At 42.6% G+C, this 18,520-nt stretch overlaps 1 protein-coding gene across 4 annotated transcripts; it reads left to right on the plus strand.

Annotated features, from left to right (window-relative positions):
• The first annotated feature begins 2,834 nt into the window (after positions 1-2,834).
• Positions 2,835-18,459, plus strand: LOC136524857 (uncharacterized). Of its 4 annotated transcripts, none has more exons than XM_066518102.1 (7): positions 2,835-3,257; positions 6,886-7,014; positions 7,099-7,185; positions 7,315-7,464; positions 7,667-7,729; positions 7,831-8,010; positions 18,326-18,459. In XM_066518102.1, exons 1-7 carry the CDS (start codon positions 2,988-2,990, stop codon positions 18,407-18,409), a joined length of 963 nt encoding a protein of 320 aa, XP_066374199.1. In that variant the 5' UTR covers positions 2,835-2,987; the 3' UTR covers positions 18,410-18,459. The 4 variants fall into 4 exon arrangements, with proteins under 4 accessions (XP_066374199.1, XP_066374200.1, XP_066374198.1 ...); XM_066518103.1 differs by lacking the exon at positions 18,326-18,459 and adding an exon at positions 13,743-13,850; XM_066518101.1 differs by lacking the exon at positions 18,326-18,459 and adding an exon at positions 8,867-9,196.
• The last annotated feature ends 61 nt before the right edge of the window (positions 18,460-18,520 follow it).

The following is an 18,520-nucleotide window of genomic DNA, read 5'->3' on the forward strand; positions in this document are numbered from 1 at the left end:
CCTGAGACCTAGCTGACGCTGTGACTGGCCATCCGATACCTGAAGTGGACGTCGAGACGCGTAAAAGGCCCCTACATAGCACACCAACTGTTAGTGTTTTGAGTTACCACCGACGAGTAAATTTCTAGTATTGCACATCTAGCTCGGATAGTGTGCTTAGAGGACACAAGGTTTATACTGGTTCGGGCAGAAAGTCCCTACGTCCAGTTCGTCGCTGCTGCTCGTGTTACTAGCACCGAAAGTTTATAGTAGGGGTTACAAACAGGCGAGAGAGGGACAGGTCCCAAGTCTCTAGTGAAAGGAGTGAAAGGGTGTGGAGAGCTTGATTGCTGCTCTTGTGTGTGTCTGGATCTGATCAGTTTAGGGTCGGATCAGATCGGTCCTCGATAGGTCGATCCCCTCCATGGGATGCCCTGCTTTCCCATTTATAGGTTAAGGGAAAGCACGGGTTACAACGAAGGAAAAGAGAAGAAAGAGAGGGAGAGAGCAAGTCTTTCAGGATCACTAGGTCCTTCTTATCATTTATGCGGGTCCCACCGACCCTGTAGATGTCAACAGGGATAGCTCCACATCACGGCCCTGTCCGCCATTGGTGCCATGCTCAGGCATCGTCTATCGGTCATGGTGTTCCATTCCGTCACAGCAGACATCGTGGTGAGCTGACGCGCCTGTCAGTGCTCGTATAGGGGATTGGACAGAACAATACCGGTACGCCAGACGCTGTTCTTGATGTGAATCCTCAGGCATGGCCCGTCATGGCCACGGGTTACACCGGGGCGTGCCGGTCTATTTTTTGTGTCAAAGCTTTGACCCAGGCCCATACGCCTAGACCTGGAGTGGTTGGTGGTGGTATGGGACCCCGTCGGATGAGCCAGAGCCCGCGGCCTCGGGGTCGGGCGAGGCAGAGCCCCGCGGCCTTGGGGTCGGGCGAAGCGGAGCTCTCTCCCAGAGGTCGGGCGAGGCGGAGCCCTTCCCCAGAGGTCGGACGAGGCGGAGCCCACGCACCTAGGGTTGGTTGGAGCTGTAGTTGCGCTCTTGACTGCTCGGATGAATCAATGTTGATGACCATTAGCTGCTCCTCTTTGGGTACCCTAGTATTGGTCCCCGACAAAGTGGTAGCCAAATATTAACAAGCTTGAATCTTGGATTGTGTGTGCCATAATCCATATAGACAGTATTTTCGGTCATTCCATTCCACTCCATAGACTAGACCCTTAGTTACAATCAATTTTAAGACAAGCTAGCAAGCAATCGCGCACATTGCAACAGAGCTTATAACTTATTATACGATTTCTTTAATTATAGAATTTAATTAGACTTGGTCCGACCTCATTTTAACTAAATCAAATAAATTCTAAGAAAGATATTAGGTGCAATAAAAAAGATTAATCATGCATTGAAAATTGGCTAGAGATTGACTTAGGGGCTGTTTGGCACAGCTCCTTGCAGCTCCAGCTCCTCCACTGCACAACACTGTAGCGATACTGTAGCAAAGAGCCGGTGAAACTGCAAATCGTGGCTTCTCCGGCTCCTCCTTTTTCTAGTTCATTTTTCTTCTCGGGAAGCAAAATGACTCCTTGCTACAGTGACGAACATTGATGCTACAGGAAATGAGAGGAGGAGCCGGAGCTTCCCGGAGCTGCACCAAAGGGGGCCTTAATATAAATGAGTGGTCTTTGTGCGCGCTATGTTGAGAAAGGTGGAAAGTCAGCCACACACACGTGCACACGTTAAGGCGTGCCAAGTCACGACACGATACACGGGCTGTGACTCAGGCTAGATAGCCCATGACATGTCACATGAGTGCCACAATGCTAGCAAATGTTTTATAGCTCGAAGTTGTAACCGACGCATTAAAGGAGGATATAGTCTACCTTCGCTAGGTGCCTAGGCCTTAGACCAAACTCGTGCCATGGGTTTATATTTGTCATCCATATAAGCCACATACAACTGAGCTAAGAACAGAAGCAGAAGACCAGGAGTAATGCAAAGAGGGGTAAAAATGAGTGAAGAATCGATAGACATAAGACAAGGAATAAATTATCTTACTTAAATATTAAACATATAATATGCATAGCGGTGCTGTGCCTCTCACGGTCACAAAAGAAAACCAGTTTTAGATATTTACGAGATCATCAATATATTACTTTAAAAGGTAAACACAAATGAGAAAGTGTATGCAAAATATGAAATGCCATAATAATAGAACTTTCCGAAGTGTATCTTAGATATATATACTCCCCCCAACCAAAGCGATTTTTTTGCACCATAGAATTAAAATCCAACAGCCTTCATCCCCTTTTACCTCTAGCCTTCTTCTACCTCCAAACAATCACAAATCACAAGATGACAGATTCATATATCACAAAAAATAATTTTTTTCTATGCAAGGACAAAAGGCCAAATCGGTTTTCTTAAACTTGCATCTCGTTGGCACCGCACTGGATTTCTGGCCGTGACACGACGGTGACCGGTTGATGGCCGTGAGCCCGTGACACGTGAGGTTGACCATGCTGTCATCTCAGTTGGAGCGGTAGCAGTCTTCGGCACCGCACTGGATCTCTGCCCATGACACGACGACGGCGACTGGTTGATGGCCGTGAGACTGACACATGACGTCTGACCTTATATATGAGAAAGAGAGTGGGAGAGAGATAAAAAAATCCATGTGTTTTTTTTCTAAAACACATACGTGTTGTATATCATTTCTGATTTTTTTTATCCCCAACAACCGGTGGACTGTTTCTCCAACGGGTCAAGCGCGACAGGATTGCGCGGTGTCCATCTTCGTTCCGCGGCAGTTCTTGCTTTCCAACTCCATTTTCGGTCGCTTCCCTCCCCCCGTCTCCTCACTTCCTCGAACTCCGAGGGGGTGGCTGCGATTCCCAGCGTCCGAGCACCCCGCCCCCCAGCGGCGGATCCAGCAACACTGCTGTTCGATCTTAAGTCTCAGCTCCCCTACACTATAGAACTTTGCCTAAAAATTTATGTGGGCTCCACGGGGGTTCCACTGCTCCGGTATGGGTAGAGGGGGCTTGAGCGCTCCCTCCCTGCTGTGTCCGCCCCTGCCGCCCCCAGTCTCCTCCGCGGGGAAGGACCGGCCTTGGGCTGCTACGGCGGCGGATGAGCGAGCACGGCTGTTTCTTGGGCGAGCTGCCGGTCAGTGTAGCGGCGGAGTAGTGGACGAGCGGGCCCATGAGGTTCGGCTCCGGGACGGTGGAGGACGAGATGGCGCTCATGCGGCAGAGGACCGTGAGGTGAGCACAACGCAAGGAGTACCGAGCTATTTGCTATTTCTCAGAATGTTTTGGGGGCTTGGGGAAGTGGTTGGTGGCCTGCAGGTGATCGATAGCCTGGGTAAAGCAGATTTGCAGTTAGGAAAGATCCATCCACTTATCTGTATCTAGGGTTCATACTTCTTTCCACACAAAAATTTCCTAAACATTCGTCATCAGTTTACCATCTTTCACATTTTCTTAGATCTTCTCATACGTGAATACACTCGTTCAAACAAACGCGCGGCTCACTACCCGATCGAGTTGAATCGATCTAATTAATGGAACAGCGTACCTGCTCCATTCAGCTACACTTGACAGCTGTAAGAACAGGCTGCAGAGGCAGAGCTCAACTAGGAGCCTAAGAGGTGTGCGCATCCTGGCTCCTCCGAGGAGGGGATCAGCAGCAGCCTTGCCATGGGGATTGTGGAGCGTGGTGACGGCGCAATTGAGGTCGAACCGGGGGCAGTGGCAGCATGGAGTTCATCAGCGCCTCAGCGGGGTGAATGGTAACGCGCATGGCATGCAACTCTCCAGATGGTCGCCGGCTGGACGCCGTCGAGGATGAGTTACGAGAGAGGGCGGGAGCTCGACAGCGGCCATGGCAGGGTTGTGCGGGCGACAGGAAGAAAAGTCTTTTTACCCCCTTCGACCGACAATGCGCGGAGTGTAATTTCCTTCATCCTCGATAAAATCAAATGTTAGTTAACTTTCAAAACGGTAACGCTCACTCAGGGCATCCGTCCGTTCGGACGTGGCGCTTCCAGGACCTGCGCGCTACCAGCCCAACGATACCTGCTCTCTCTCTCTTAAATCTCTCTTCCACTCTCCATCGAGACTCATCCCCTCCACTCCGCTCATTCCTTTCGAGGCAGATAAGGCCTGCCACCGTGCCCGCGTCCGACCACCGCCGGCCATGGTCGGCGCCGTCGCAGGCTTTGCCCTCGCGGCGGCAGTGTCCAGCGTCTCTTTTCGACCAGGCCCTGCCTCCCACACCCCTGGCCCCTCCTCATCGGTGTGGTTCCTGGCCAGACCGTGGGTGCGGGCGCCACTGGCGGGGCTCGTGGTGGTCGCGCGGTACTCGCCCTCGTATGAGAGCGAGGATGAGGAGGAGGGGCGGCGGAGGTTGGGGGAGGAGGTACCACGAGTTTGCTGGCTACCACAGTTCCCCACCAGGTAGGTCGACGATGCTGCGTTTCAAACTCAAGTTTTAATTGTTTTTTATCTGGATGTTGCAAAAGTAGATTCTGGGATGTTGCATATATTGCAATAACAATATACGCATGTTGCAAGCTTATATTTCAAGTGTCTCGGTTGTTTTCAGATGTATGTTTCAAGTGTTTCATCTAGATATTGCAGAAGTATATCTGGATGTTGCATAACATGCATGTTTCAAGTGTTTCAAGTTGTTTCATATGTATGTTGTAAGTGTTTCATCTGGATGTTGCAAAAGTAGTTCTGAATGTTGCATATGTTGCTATGGCTATACACGCGTGTTTCAAGTGTTTCGTCTGTTTTCAGTCGTATGTTGCAAGTGTTACAACTGATGTTTCAAAAGTAGATCTGAGGGAGCACATGTTGCAACATCCCCAGTGGCTAGGGGACAACGGCCTGCCGCAACCGCCTGCTACTACTGTTGGGGCGCCGCTAGCGGACGCTTGAGGCCAGAGGACGCCTCCGCGATGCGCATCCACAGGCAGGGTGAGGTGGGCGCACTCCTATATGTTACGGACCTGATACGTGGGTGCGACGAGCGCATTGCGTTCGAATGGAGAGCAGCGTTTGGACGCCTCTTGCGGCCGAACGAAGGACGCCCTTCCGTTTTAAAAACATTTGTTTTTTACACTATAAGGTTTAGACGGTTGTTTTAGGATGGCACAACGTCATCAGCAGAGCTCAAACAAAATTTATTAAAAAAATAAATACTTTAACAAAATCTAAATATTATTTAATTTTGAAAAAAATGCAATTAAGAATCTTGAAATTAGGTGAAAATACTGAAACAGGTACTTGTCCGAGCTAAAACCAAAATTTTATGATTTTTTAAGATTTAAACTAGATTTTAGAAATTCTGCATAACTTTTCTATGAAAATATTTTTCAAAGACATGGAATGGCATCAAACTAATGGTTGAAGAAGAGATGATCGCTCCTATGAGTCAGGGATTTGAAGGGGGGAAACTGGGTCTATTTGGATGTTATGGTTTTTTTGAAGAAAATGTAGTATAAAAAAAGGGAGTTGCTATATTTCAGTCGCCTGAAATATATGAACCATCTCAGGCGACGTCTAGGGCCCTTGGATCTGCATCCAAGGGTTAGATCTGTTCTCTGTTGTTTTTCTGTAGCAGGCAACAAAACGGGTCCGCAAATGAACCCGCAAACCCAACCAAAGCAGCTACCGGGCCCGCCAAACCTTAACGGGTGCAAGATCCGATACCCGCTATATCAAATAACTACTCATTCGAGCCACAAAGCAGCTATTCGGCCCAATAAAATAGTACACAGAAATTACAGCTCTGCCACTACACCCTCCAGCAAGAAAGAAACACCCCCGATCAATCTGGATCTAGAAGGGGAATTAGAGTGGGGAGAAGAGCGAAAATTAGAGAATAAATGCACAGGTAAAACACAAGAAGATGAACAAGGGCAAAGGATATGATCTGCCTAGAAAAAAGGTACTAACCAGCAAGATTATTCTATTTCTAGCCTTCATCTCCTTTTTCTCATTGCATCAGTTCACTGAAACACCTGAACCGTAACCATCTTGCTTCTGTCTTCTTTGTTGCTGTTGCTATAGCTCTATAGTTATCCAAAGTAAAGTACACTTGTCAAACCGATTTAGATTTCCAGTTATCCGTCTCCAACAATTACAAAACAAGTATATGAAAATTGCAAGTTTCAAATAGTGCAACTGTAACGTATTGTTACTTATATAAATACATGTATATATACAAACTAATTACTAGTATTATAAGCCCATCAAGGAGTGAGGAACAGAGTAGTATGTCAAAGTCACATTTGCATTTTCACAGAGCCTAAAAAATTTAGTAAGACATTCACCTGCATTTAAGAGTAGGATGGTACATCATGAGTTATGTAAACTGCATTTAAGTGGTAGCACAAATCATAACAGTGACCATAGAGCAAATCTAGTGGGATCTATGCCTACATGGTGGTTGATGACTACAAGAACAATGTGTTATGAACCTAGGCAACTTGTATAGGATTTAGGGGCAACTTGTATAGAATTCAGAGGCAACTTGTAAAGGATTTAAGGGCAACTTGTATAGAATTCAGAGACAACTTGTATAGGATTTAGGGGGAACTTGTATAGAATTCAGTGGCAACTAGTATAGGATTTAGAGGTAACTTGTATAGGATTTTGGGGAAACTTGTAAAGAACTCAGAGGCAACTTGATCATAAATTGATCAGCTTGTGGAATTCCTTGCACATGACAGAATTGCCATAGAGGCAGACACCCTTCTTTTTTGCTTGTTTGTTTTGGTTGTAAGTTTAGATGACCACCACAAATGTCACTGCCCATTGGCTAACTGCAATGCAAAAGATCTTCTTACACCTAAAAATAACAGTTTGTTGCATGTTTATGCAGGTTCACAACGAAGGACTGCATCAAATAGGAGATGAAGACTTCTTAAGGGAAATAGGTATTGGATGTGATGACACTGGACTGGAACTTACACAATTATCAGAGATAACAGCTAACATACATTGTGAACAGGTTTGAAAAATTGATTTATCTTATTATATGCAGAGTGCTTTGGCAGTGTTGCTTTCACTAATCGGTTTATCTTAATACATGCAGAGTGCTTTAGCAAGAGATTTAGAAGCCAATATTCAAAGTTACTACAATTTTGATTCAAACATTGTAAACCCCAATTATACTAATGAGGTAAATAAAAATTACAGTTATTACATATTAAGAAAACTATAATTGCAATGCTACAAACTTGTAATTTAGACTATTCCTAATTACAACTACTGATATTTGAGTTTCTTTTTGTTTGTTTGTAATGAACAGGATAGTTCATCAGCACTACTGGACTACAACTGTTATGGACAGGATAGTCTTCTTCATATGCAGAGTGCGTCCAAAAGAGAAGTGGAATTCAATCCTGAGAGCTACTACATGTTTCATACAAACATTGAAACTGCCAACAATACTCATGAGGTAAAAAGGAATTCAACTTATAACACATATTGTCAATGTGACATATATAAGTTTATCAAACCCTGTGCAAAAAATATAATAATAATAATGCAGCAGGCACTACAAGTTTGACTTACTTTGTCTTGCTTCAATGTGTTATTCCACTACTTTGTCTTCCTCTCTATCTCCTTGGCATTTGACTGACCTCATGCTGTAACAGCAGAGCTCAATACCACCAGTGAACTACAGCAGCTATGGACAAGAACAAGAAATGCAGAGACAAGAAGTGAGATTCCTAAAACTCGCATTTCACAATTTTTTTTAAAAAAATGGGTACTAACAAAAGAACTAAGATTTTATTGTAATGGTGAACCCCAAAATTTGCAGGTGATCATGTCACCAGGAGGAACAAGTTATGTACTATCACAGGGTGGATCAAGCTATACAAGCCTTATGAACCAAGTCATAGCTCAGGCTAAATCTTCAAATCAGAATTATGAAGAATTTTTGTCATCTGAAATGACAGGAAGTTTCATGGACATACTCAATGAGCCATTTCCACTAGAGGTATTTACTTGTTCTCTACATATACAACTAAATTACTTTGTTTGCTACAATATTCAGTAGGGTATTTCATTTACTACATCAATACCTAGTAGTGTATATTACTAACAGCAAAAATATGCTGGAACCTATGCCTATCTGATCATGGAATAGCAGAACAGCTACAAAAGCATATAAAAACAAGAACCAAATAATGCAAAACTCACTTTTAGATGGAGCTTTTGACGTTTAGTTGCAACATTAGTAGTTAACACTTGGTCTTCCTCAATAACTACAGGATTATCCTTGTTACATCCATTTCCAGTTTGATCCGGCACAGTTGCCTAAAAAGACAAAAGTGACCCAACAATTTAGAAAATACACAACTGAAGATAAATAAAATGAGAAATAGGAACATTCACCTCAGCATTATGATCTTTTATGTGACTCAGAGGGGACTTGCCAAGACGTTGAGAGAATCAAGTCCTAGACGCTACACTATTGGCGCTCGAATATTGTGATGCACATCTTTTCCTCTTCCTTTTACTTATAGCTGAACCTGAAAATAATCATAAGATTATGAACACACATACAAACAAATCAACTAAATGCAGAAATAAATGTTACACAATATTCCATGTACCTTCAGCTGATGAGTCTTTGAAAGGAATAATTTCAGTTGACTGAGAAGCACGACAATTCTCACCACCAGATCCATCGTATAATCCATCAGATTCAATTTTATCAGTCATAGAGCATTCTTCTTCATTTGTTTCAGTAGGAGCAGCAACTGTAGGATGCACATCTTCAATAATGGTATTATTTGCAGCAGTAGCAACACCATCCACTTCTTTCACAGCTGTTTTACTTGTATCACCAGCCATTCCTGCATCAAAGACATCATCTTGCACAACAAAATGTCCTGGAGAAGGCAGTGGGGCTTCATATTCAGCACGAACAGCATCATCATCACCATTATGATGTGCTGGAGAAGGAAGAGGAGCTTCATATTCAGCAGGGATACCATCAACAACTCCATCATCACCATCATCATGTCTTGGAGGGGGCACTCTAGCAGCAGAACCCTCAGCCTCATCAGAAGCATCACCACCACAATTAATTACATGAGTCCTATGCATGTACATAAACATCTTAGCAACAAGTGTGCCCGGGCTCCTAAAGCCTAGTCTTGTATGGTGGTTTTCAAAAATCTTGCACATGTTATCCATGTCCTGTAATGCCAAGTTAATAGTAACATATGAATCATGTAAATTTCATTATACAAGAGTAATGAAATGATCAAATCAAAGGATTGCACAAAGACACATACATTTGTCCCGATGAAATCACAACGTCTATCCAAAGTTCTCCTAAAAAGAGCACAAGCCTCTTCCGGTAGATACTCTTCAACATAGCATGTGTCATCGATGGATTTCACCTACATAAAATCAACTCAACCAGTGATCTCAAAAAACCCTTATAGCTAATACAACTCTAGATGTGCATTAGAAGTCAACAAAAACCCAATAACAGAATGTTAACAAGGCATGGGCAGCCACACAAACTTCATAGAGAACTAGGGGCTATTAGATTACCATCCAACGCCCCAGGATTCATCATGCATGTATGATTTTTAGAATAAAATTTAGAGGAAGATATTTTCTATTTCAACACAGCTTTCTTTCAGTAGGGTGTTCAGACCATTTATTTGGCTAAGAGAAGTAAAGGAGAGCTTTTATTTGGATAGGACAAGTAGATGTAGAAAGTTTTGAGATATCACACAGCAGATAAATTACTTCTAAAACTTAATAAATACTGCACAGGACAAAATAAAACACTGCCTGCAACTACTACAAAGATATAAAAAAAGGAAAAAGTTACAGAAAGATTTGTTCTTCTATGACTACAGAACATTATCAATCCATCAAGATAATTGGCTAAAACATGCTTCTTTAATGTATTACCAAATTTCACTAAATAGATAGCCACTGGTTCTAAAAACTAAACAGGCAGCCTCTGAAATTAATCACAGTCAGACCAACAACATCGCTACAGAAATCACAATCTTGAGCTATGAACTTAATACAAGAATGACACTTGCACAGATTTAACATGCATATTGCACATGCTTATAACTAAAATTGCAATGGTCGTAACTTGTAATTTATATTATTGGTGATTGCAATAAATGCCTTTGATCAAGTAAGCAACCTAAGATCAACACTCAAGATTTTTGGTAGATTTTTTTCATACTAGACAATACAACACCAATGTATATTAGGCAAGCAAAACCACAATAAATAGATGAAAAGTTGTGTTAGCAGAATCAGAAAAGAATTTTTTCTAAGAAAGCACAAGGTCAACATTTTGCTGACAGTAAGAATCAGAAGAGCCTTAGGGCACTAAGACTAAGAAACATTTATACAACTCTAGAAAGATTTAAACTCATGCGGCAAGGATACATGATACATCAATAAAGCTCATGGATACACAACATCACAACTACAAATATGAATTTTCAGGTTCACTACTCACCGGTCGCTTTCCATAAATGTCACCAGACACACGATCATATGAAGCAAAGGTCTTGATCATCGAGCCCTTCCAACAATGGATTCTTGGCAGATCTAGGGGCAGCTGATTACATACTCCAAAGTTGATATAATCAAGATAATAACGCTACATATGATTTCAAAGGCATCACTAAAACATGCTGCATAACCAAAAAACAGACAACTGAATAAAGGAAAAAAAATACAAATATAGGCACACTTATAGCTAGAAAGTATCTGCAACCACCAATTGTACTCCGATGCTTCTTTCTGTAGTTTGTAATGGAAGAAAACATCCAATCATAGATGAACTTTGACCAATTCCATTCTTTAACCTTAGATACATCAATCAATGCACCTAGATACTGCGGGCTCGGATAAGTACTAGAATTAGCACAAAGAAATGTAGACAAGGCTACAACCATGAAGTATCGAAGCACGTCATCATCAGATAACGTGCCTCCTACCAACTTGTCCCCAAATGTCTTGATCGTGGGCAAAGAGGGCTCTTTGATTGCTGAAAGGAAGTTGCTCTTCGTAGACTCAGTATAATTTTCCTTAATATCTTCACCATCATTTGGAAGCCCTAAAAAGAGATGGACTGATAATGGATCCAATGGAATCACTTTCCCTCCAACTACTATGTCACTACAACTCACATCTACTTGATCTGCTATTCATTGCACAAAGCCTCTGGGTGCTGAGCAACCATCGTACTCCAGTAAAATTCCAAAGCCATGATGCCTGATAATTTTCTTTTTGCGCTCATCCAACTTTGCTATTATCTTTTCTCCAAAGTACTTGCTATTAAACCTACTTCCTGGTCTCTCTGATGTACCTGCAGCGCCACTCAATTTCCCTTTACCTCTACCTCTAACTGTTCTGATACTCTATAAAACAATGCAACAAAAAAGAAAATCTGGTTAGGATACTAGAATCACTAAACATGGTGACAAATTTAGCAAAAAACTTGATTAGTTGGCTATGTTTTTTTGAACAAAACCTATTCCCTGAAATATCATGCTCATCATGCATCCGCTCAATCGTAATGCTACTGAATTTACCTTTCCAATCTGGACACCTGAACCCCTTGCTTTCCCTTTCTTCTCAAGAAACTTAGCAAACTAAGAATACATAATAGAAACAAAAATATCAGGTATAGTTCAAATGCAAATAGCACTATACAAGAACAAAAGTGCATGCTGAGATCAAGCATTCAAGAACAGAAAAGAAAAATAGGCAAGGACCAATGCCGCCAGTATCACTCAATCATCTACAGTATAATAATCATGCAGTATATACAGGAACAATAAACTAGCATGGACCCTAAACTACTACTACTACAAGAGTAATACAAAACTAAAACAGCCACAACACGATATATCAGATATTAACAGACAAAGGTTTCAGAACATACTCCACAAATGGCTTTTTGAACATGCTTCAAAGTTTTCAGCATTTCACTAGTATCAATATTATCATCTTCAGGATTTGGATCCTAAAAAAGGCAACAAGATATATCAAATATCAAATTATTATAATACACAAGTACACACACAAAAACAAAGTCAAAATGAACTTAGTACCTCGCCATCATTGAAAGGATCAGAGGTTTCCTCTTCTGAGTTGTTAGGAAGATCATCCTCACTCTCACCATTTGTAGACTCACCATCAGAAAGAAACTCATCATCATCCATGGCTACATAACAAAAAAATGGTTAATGATCTCATTGCTAGCTGCAGTAAAAAACCAATCGAATTGAAATTTAGCAAAGCTCTCTACAGATGAGGGGTCAGGGCCTAGCATGTCAAGTGCATAAGAAGCTAAAATTACTAGTACAAGGACTTCTATATAAAGAAGGAAATTACTAGAACAGGAGCATGATTTTGACCAGAACACCTAGATGCTTGACATGCTGCTTGTGGACAGTATTGCTCACCCTATAGAATTTTCATATATTGTGTAAAGGAAATTTAGTCCTAAAATGCGGAATGCATAGCACTCTCATGGTTTCTTATTAATATGCAGATAGTACAATAGTATAGTACAACACATGATTTAGTTATCAAAATTACATAACAAAGACACACAAAATCAGTTTTAGGACCACTGACATTCTACATGATTAGATCTAACAAAGAAACAAATCAATGTCAACCAAACAAACTGGTGGTCAAAATCCCTGATTGATCTATCAACTCCTAAAATAAAGTCGTTGAGCCGATTAGTACAATCTGATTTCAATCTGGCAGGAAAAGGGGCAAATGGGCGATAGAGTTGCAACAACCCTGCCCAATGCCCATACTCCACAAAGAATGAAACAAATTGTGTCTTAATAAGACACAGCCATGTAATCCTTCCACGATCAGGTGCCACATGTGTATCACCTATGTCAAGAGGGTGCACAACGACTGACTGAAATACCAGGAGCCCATAAAACTCCAAAACATGCAGTAAGTTGTGGGAGCTTAAACAAATTTCTAAAATAAACCATGCATGTGAGCTCAAACTTATAAAAACAGATCCCAATATATGCAGTACTTGCCAAAGTCAGGAGACGGTAAAAACTGGATGAGCTCCATGCAATTACTAAAAAATGTTATTGTAACAAATCAATATTGCTCCATCCAATTGTGCAACCTCAAACACCATGTGGTCCATTGCAATTTTGTCAGCTATGTTATCTTAGAAGAGGCCTACTGCATGCAAGAACCAATCACATGAAGAACACAGACACATGCAGACACAAACACAAATCAATTCAGTCCTTACCACCACAACATGCCAACCCTGATATAGTAGTTCAGAAAAAGGTTCAGACATATAGTAGTTCAGACATACAAAAGGTTCAGAAAAATCTAGGCGATGTTTCGATTGCAAGCAGACATATAGTAGTTCAGAAAATAAAGTTCCTGATATGTTCAGTCCTCTTTAATCATGTGTATAACATATCTGACAGAACCAAATAAACAAAACTGCTAAATGGCAGTCCTATTTAAGCATGTGTATTAGCGAGCACATCTGCATATGCATGGAGGATCGAAATCATATCATAGCATTAGCAATAGCATATATAGCATACATGACGCAGTTGGTGGCTGGCCGAGAGCAGAGCAGCTACCTGTAGCCTACAGCTTCATCATTCAACTCATAGATACATGTAAGCAGCACATCCACTAAAATGGAAATTGAATACAATGCAGGTACAGGCTACATCCTATGCATCAACAGATCCACAGTAAGAGCTTTCCTGAATAATCTCTATTTTCAAATGGCTAGGTGAGGGGAAAGGAAGCAGACTGCAACCTCCATTAACTGTCCAAGGTCAGTAAAGTAATGACTAATGACAGACAATCCTAGCACCTAAAACACAAATCACAAACACAGGGAGGACGGAGGAGATCCTGCCCCCCACCACATGCAGGACCACAATCTTGCACCGACATTCTACATGAATAGATCAAACACTCCAAACTGAACTACAGAGCAATGGATAGATCTGGACACACTCCAAACTCTCGTCTCCCCATCGACACCACCATCACAGACGGACAACCGTCGTATGCTACCGGCAGCGAAGAATAAACATCACCACAAGGCAAATCGACACAGACAACACCCGATCTAATGAACTAAGCCCTCAAAATACGTTCTACTAAATAAAGCCAACTCAAATACCAGATCCAGGCACCACGAAATCCCAAACAAAAATACCTCAACTCAAAGGGAGAGGGAGCCACGAACGAAGCTACCTGTCGACCTCTGGCAGCGCCGCCGCGACGAAGCCTCCGAACCAGCGACGGAGAAGATCCGCAGCAGGATGGGGAGGACCAAGGACAGAGGAAGAAGAATCGCCCCCTCCGCTCGGACAAGCACCGAGTCCCTTTCTGTCTGGGCGCGCGGATCGAGAATACAAACAGTGTTGGGTTCGGTGTTTTGTCCATAACCGGTAGCGGGCGCGCTCAACATTCCTGAACCCGCGCTCAACAATACTAGACCCGATAAAAGAAGATGCGGACCCGACAAGCACCACACCTGGCGCACGGATCACAAAGCGCATCCAACGGACCATGCATCGCCTGAAGAGAGCAGCCAGATATCAGGCGACAGAGACATAGGAAAAGTGATAAAAAAACTAGTTTTAGGAGAAGAGATGTGAAAAACTATAGTTTAGAAAAAAGAGATATAAAGTGAAGCTTTTAAAAATCTAAAAGACTACAATTTTTAGTAATACCATGGTTTTCAAAACTATGAAGACCTTTACGTCCAAATACCTTATAGGTCTCAAAACCATGGTATTAAATTAAAAAACCCAAAATACTTTACATCCAAACAAGACATAAGAAGTATTAAACTTTGTTTGTCTTCGATAGAAATGAACTTCTCTGTCTAAAAATTTGTACGAGAACACAGACTTTTTTAATTTAGAGGATTTGATGATGATGATGATGCCTTTTACTGGTCCAGAAGAGGAGAAAGAGACAGTCAAAGCCCAATAGAGCCTCAGTCTTAACAACACGAGTTTTAGTAAGCTTGTCGCCTTAAGCTTGGGCTCCGCTAGTTAAAAGAGTTGGGCTCAGCCTTAGAATCATCTAAGCCTTATAAGGTTAACTTGTTTGTGATTCGAGCTAAGACAAGCCAAACACGGGTAATTGGCGATCAACTCTAACATTTGCTTACCAAAGTCTATCTTGTATAATTGGGCTTCAGTTCTGCTAAGGCCATGTTTGGTCAGATTTCTGCTGGCTCCTACTTCGACTCCGGCTCTAGTGCATTGTTGAGTACTGTTGAATCTACTGAGTACGGTAACACTAAGGCCTTATTTGGATTTATCTCAATCCACCCCAACACATGTGGATTGATACGGATCTGACTACATCCAAACAAGGCCTAAAACGGCTCCAACTCTAATAAGTCTAGAAAGAACTACGGAGAGCAAAAAGGTTTTCTCTGGCTCTGGCTACATTATTATCTTAGGGATGATTTGGTTTCCAGCTATGGGACGCCAAGCCACAACTAAGGCTGCCACACTGTTGTCTGGTTATTGATTAAAATTAGGTAGTCATAGCTTTTACATGTCATATTTTCGCCACAGTGTGGCACCCAATTTTGCCGCCACCAAGTGTGGCGCTGCCACACATTGCATGGCACAGTTTGGCTAGGAACCAAACAAACCCTTAATTGTGGAGTTAAGCGCCTAATGTATGGCAATAGTAGGTTTTGAAGCTAGGATAGTACCGGATCTTGTTACAAATTGCAACAAGCAAAACAAGAATGGGCCGAATCAAAGGGCCTGCTTGGTCTGCGACTAAATTTTGCCAAACCAAAGTTAGGTAAAAAAAATTAACATAGATTTAACAAGTCAAATATGAGAGACTAGCAAGTTTTGGTAACAAGCCAAATAATAGTCAAAATTATGGCTTGCCAAATATTTGGTTTGGCATAATTTGAAAGCCAACCAATCAGACCCAAAATTTTCTGGCTCATTTTTCAAATCAAAGTACCTGTATTCAAATTAGGCTTTTTGCAATTTGATTTGCTTTGTTACTCAAATGCTTAATTCCAAGACAGCAGACATGGGTGGGCATTAGGTCTATTTTATCTTCGTCGGGTGTGTGTTACCTTTAGGGCTCGTTCGTTTAGGGTGGTTCTGGATAGGAATAGATCCTAGTTGAGAGCAGTGTATATAAATTAGATAAGTGTTCCTGGCCAGAACAGTTCCTGACCTCAGAACCCTAGGAACCGAACAGGCCCTTATGTGTATTTATGTGTAATTATCACCTGTACTGCTGTATTTGGGTTTGTGTCGGTTTTCCATGCAGGTCTGGTTTCCCTCCTGCCATTTTTAGCGTTAAAAAAGAAGAGGAAGATAAGGAAGCCGGCCTTACTAGCGTGTGCTGCGGCGACGACATCTCCATGCGTGTCCCCCACGAGCAGGTGCACCCGCCGGCTGGAGTTGGCTTGGGCAGAATAGAAGTCGTCTAATGCCATGGAGATGCAGGTGAGGCTCTTCCTCCCCGCCTCGCTCGTCAGGTCCAGCACCACGCCGACTCGCACGGCGGCCGCCGCCGGTGGCAGCTCAGAGGCAGAGGCGGATGGGAGCACGAGGAGCAAGTGGAGGAGAGCAAGGACGCCTGCAATCATGGACCCTAGTACCATTTTAGCTCACACTCCCAACCAACTAGTCGCAGGATCGGAGTTGCAGAGGCATACAGTAGCCACGCGTTTCAAGTATTCCAACAAGGGCTAAAATCTCCCAGAAAATTCAAACTTATACCGTACCCACGCGCTTTAGAATTCCAGCAATGGTTGAAAGTCCAAATTCAAATCTATAGCGGGGGCCGAGGGAGCACGCTGCAGTAGCGCTATCAAGTTGAAATTGACAAGACGACGAAAAATTGGACCGCTCCTCCTGAGCGGCTCCTTCGGATGAGCTATTTTGGAGGAGCCACTCCAAAATAGCGTGTCTCTTCTGAAACAGTTCTTGTTCTTTTGTTTTTCACTAAAAAACGGCTCATCTAACAAAAAAAGTTAGGTATGGCTCCACCGAAGAAGCCGGAGTTAGGAAAGAGCACTATCAATCATGTCCTAATAACAAGCCAAGAGTAGCATCACCCTTAAATATACTCTTGGCCGGAGCTTTATGTGATTACGTCGGCTTGTTTTCATTGGTAGTGTTTTACGTGATTACGTCGGCTTGTTTTCATTAGTAGCGCCACTACCACCCTTTGCCCACAGCTGCAGGGTTTATTTCCCAAAGCTCCACCGTTAGTTCCAATTCTTTAGTAAACTGGATCCTTTGTATTTAAGGTATAAATAAGAACTAAAAAACTCTATTTTACCTTGTACTGTAGTAATCAAGGAGTTGGAGCCCAATTTTTTCAATTTGGCCCTTTTTTTTAAGAAAATTCACGTTTAGACCTCTGTGCGATGTAAACTCAACTATGGACCCAGGGGGTCAGTGCCATGATTCACGGCGTCGAGGAAACATGTCTCGGCGCTATGACTCACAGCGCCGAGGTGCATGGACCTATTTTGTGTGTATGCCAATCTCATGCTTACGTGGCACCGGCGCCACAAATCACAGCGCCAAGCCTGGATTCAAACCCCACGGCCACCTCTCTCTCTATCCGAGGCTTCTTCCATTTGTTACTCCTCCCTCTCGGGTTCTTCCTCTCCCCAACCCATCCAATCTCTTGAATCGACTAATTGCACCTTGAAAACTTTGATTTGATCCATAGATCTTCAAGAGCAAGGTATCATGTCTCCCCTTCCCATTTTGTACGCATTGATTTGGTGTATATTAAGTCTATTTTGTAACCCTAGGTACGTCATTACATAGGGTTTTAAGTAATTATTAATTTTTGTATTATGCAACCGTAGGATGCCAAGGCATGGTAAATCTAGTAAACCAAGGTAACCTCTATCCACCTTGTTGTATCACGGGTTTAGGTTTTAATATTCATTCATTTCGGCAATTAGAACAAAATTGGTTCAATTGTAGTTATGGTCGGATGACCGGAAATGCCTTCGACCCTTTGCCTCTGCCTAGTGGTGTTCTAGTGCCCATGTGCTTTTGCAGTGATCGTTGCAAGGTAGCCAAGTCCGATGAAGAGGACACGTATAGGCAGAGGTATTGGATGTGTGCCAATTTTGCGTTTGAGCCTACACTTTGTCAGCGCCGCATTAACAAGATGGTGAGAAATTGATGTTGTGTAATATTTATTTTGTGTCATATGAAGTCATGCATAGTTTATTTGGTGTGTAACATTTGAATGTATTGCAGACCCCTCTACTGCTCCGTGATTTCGAGCAGTGGATCGATACTGAGATCAAGCAGGAAGACAAGGAGTGGATGCAGAACTGTTGAAGTGGGAGGCAGAGGACAAGGAGATGATGGAGAAGAGACGCAGAGAGGAGGCTGCAGAAAAGGAGCACAAGGAAGATGAGGAAAGGAGGCGTGTTGATGCGTACAGGGAGG

This window comes from Miscanthus floridulus, chromosome 18 (assembly GCF_019320115.1).
Source record: "Miscanthus floridulus cultivar M001 chromosome 18, ASM1932011v1, whole genome shotgun sequence".
Taxonomy (NCBI): domain Eukaryota; kingdom Viridiplantae; phylum Streptophyta; class Magnoliopsida; order Poales; family Poaceae; genus Miscanthus; species Miscanthus floridulus.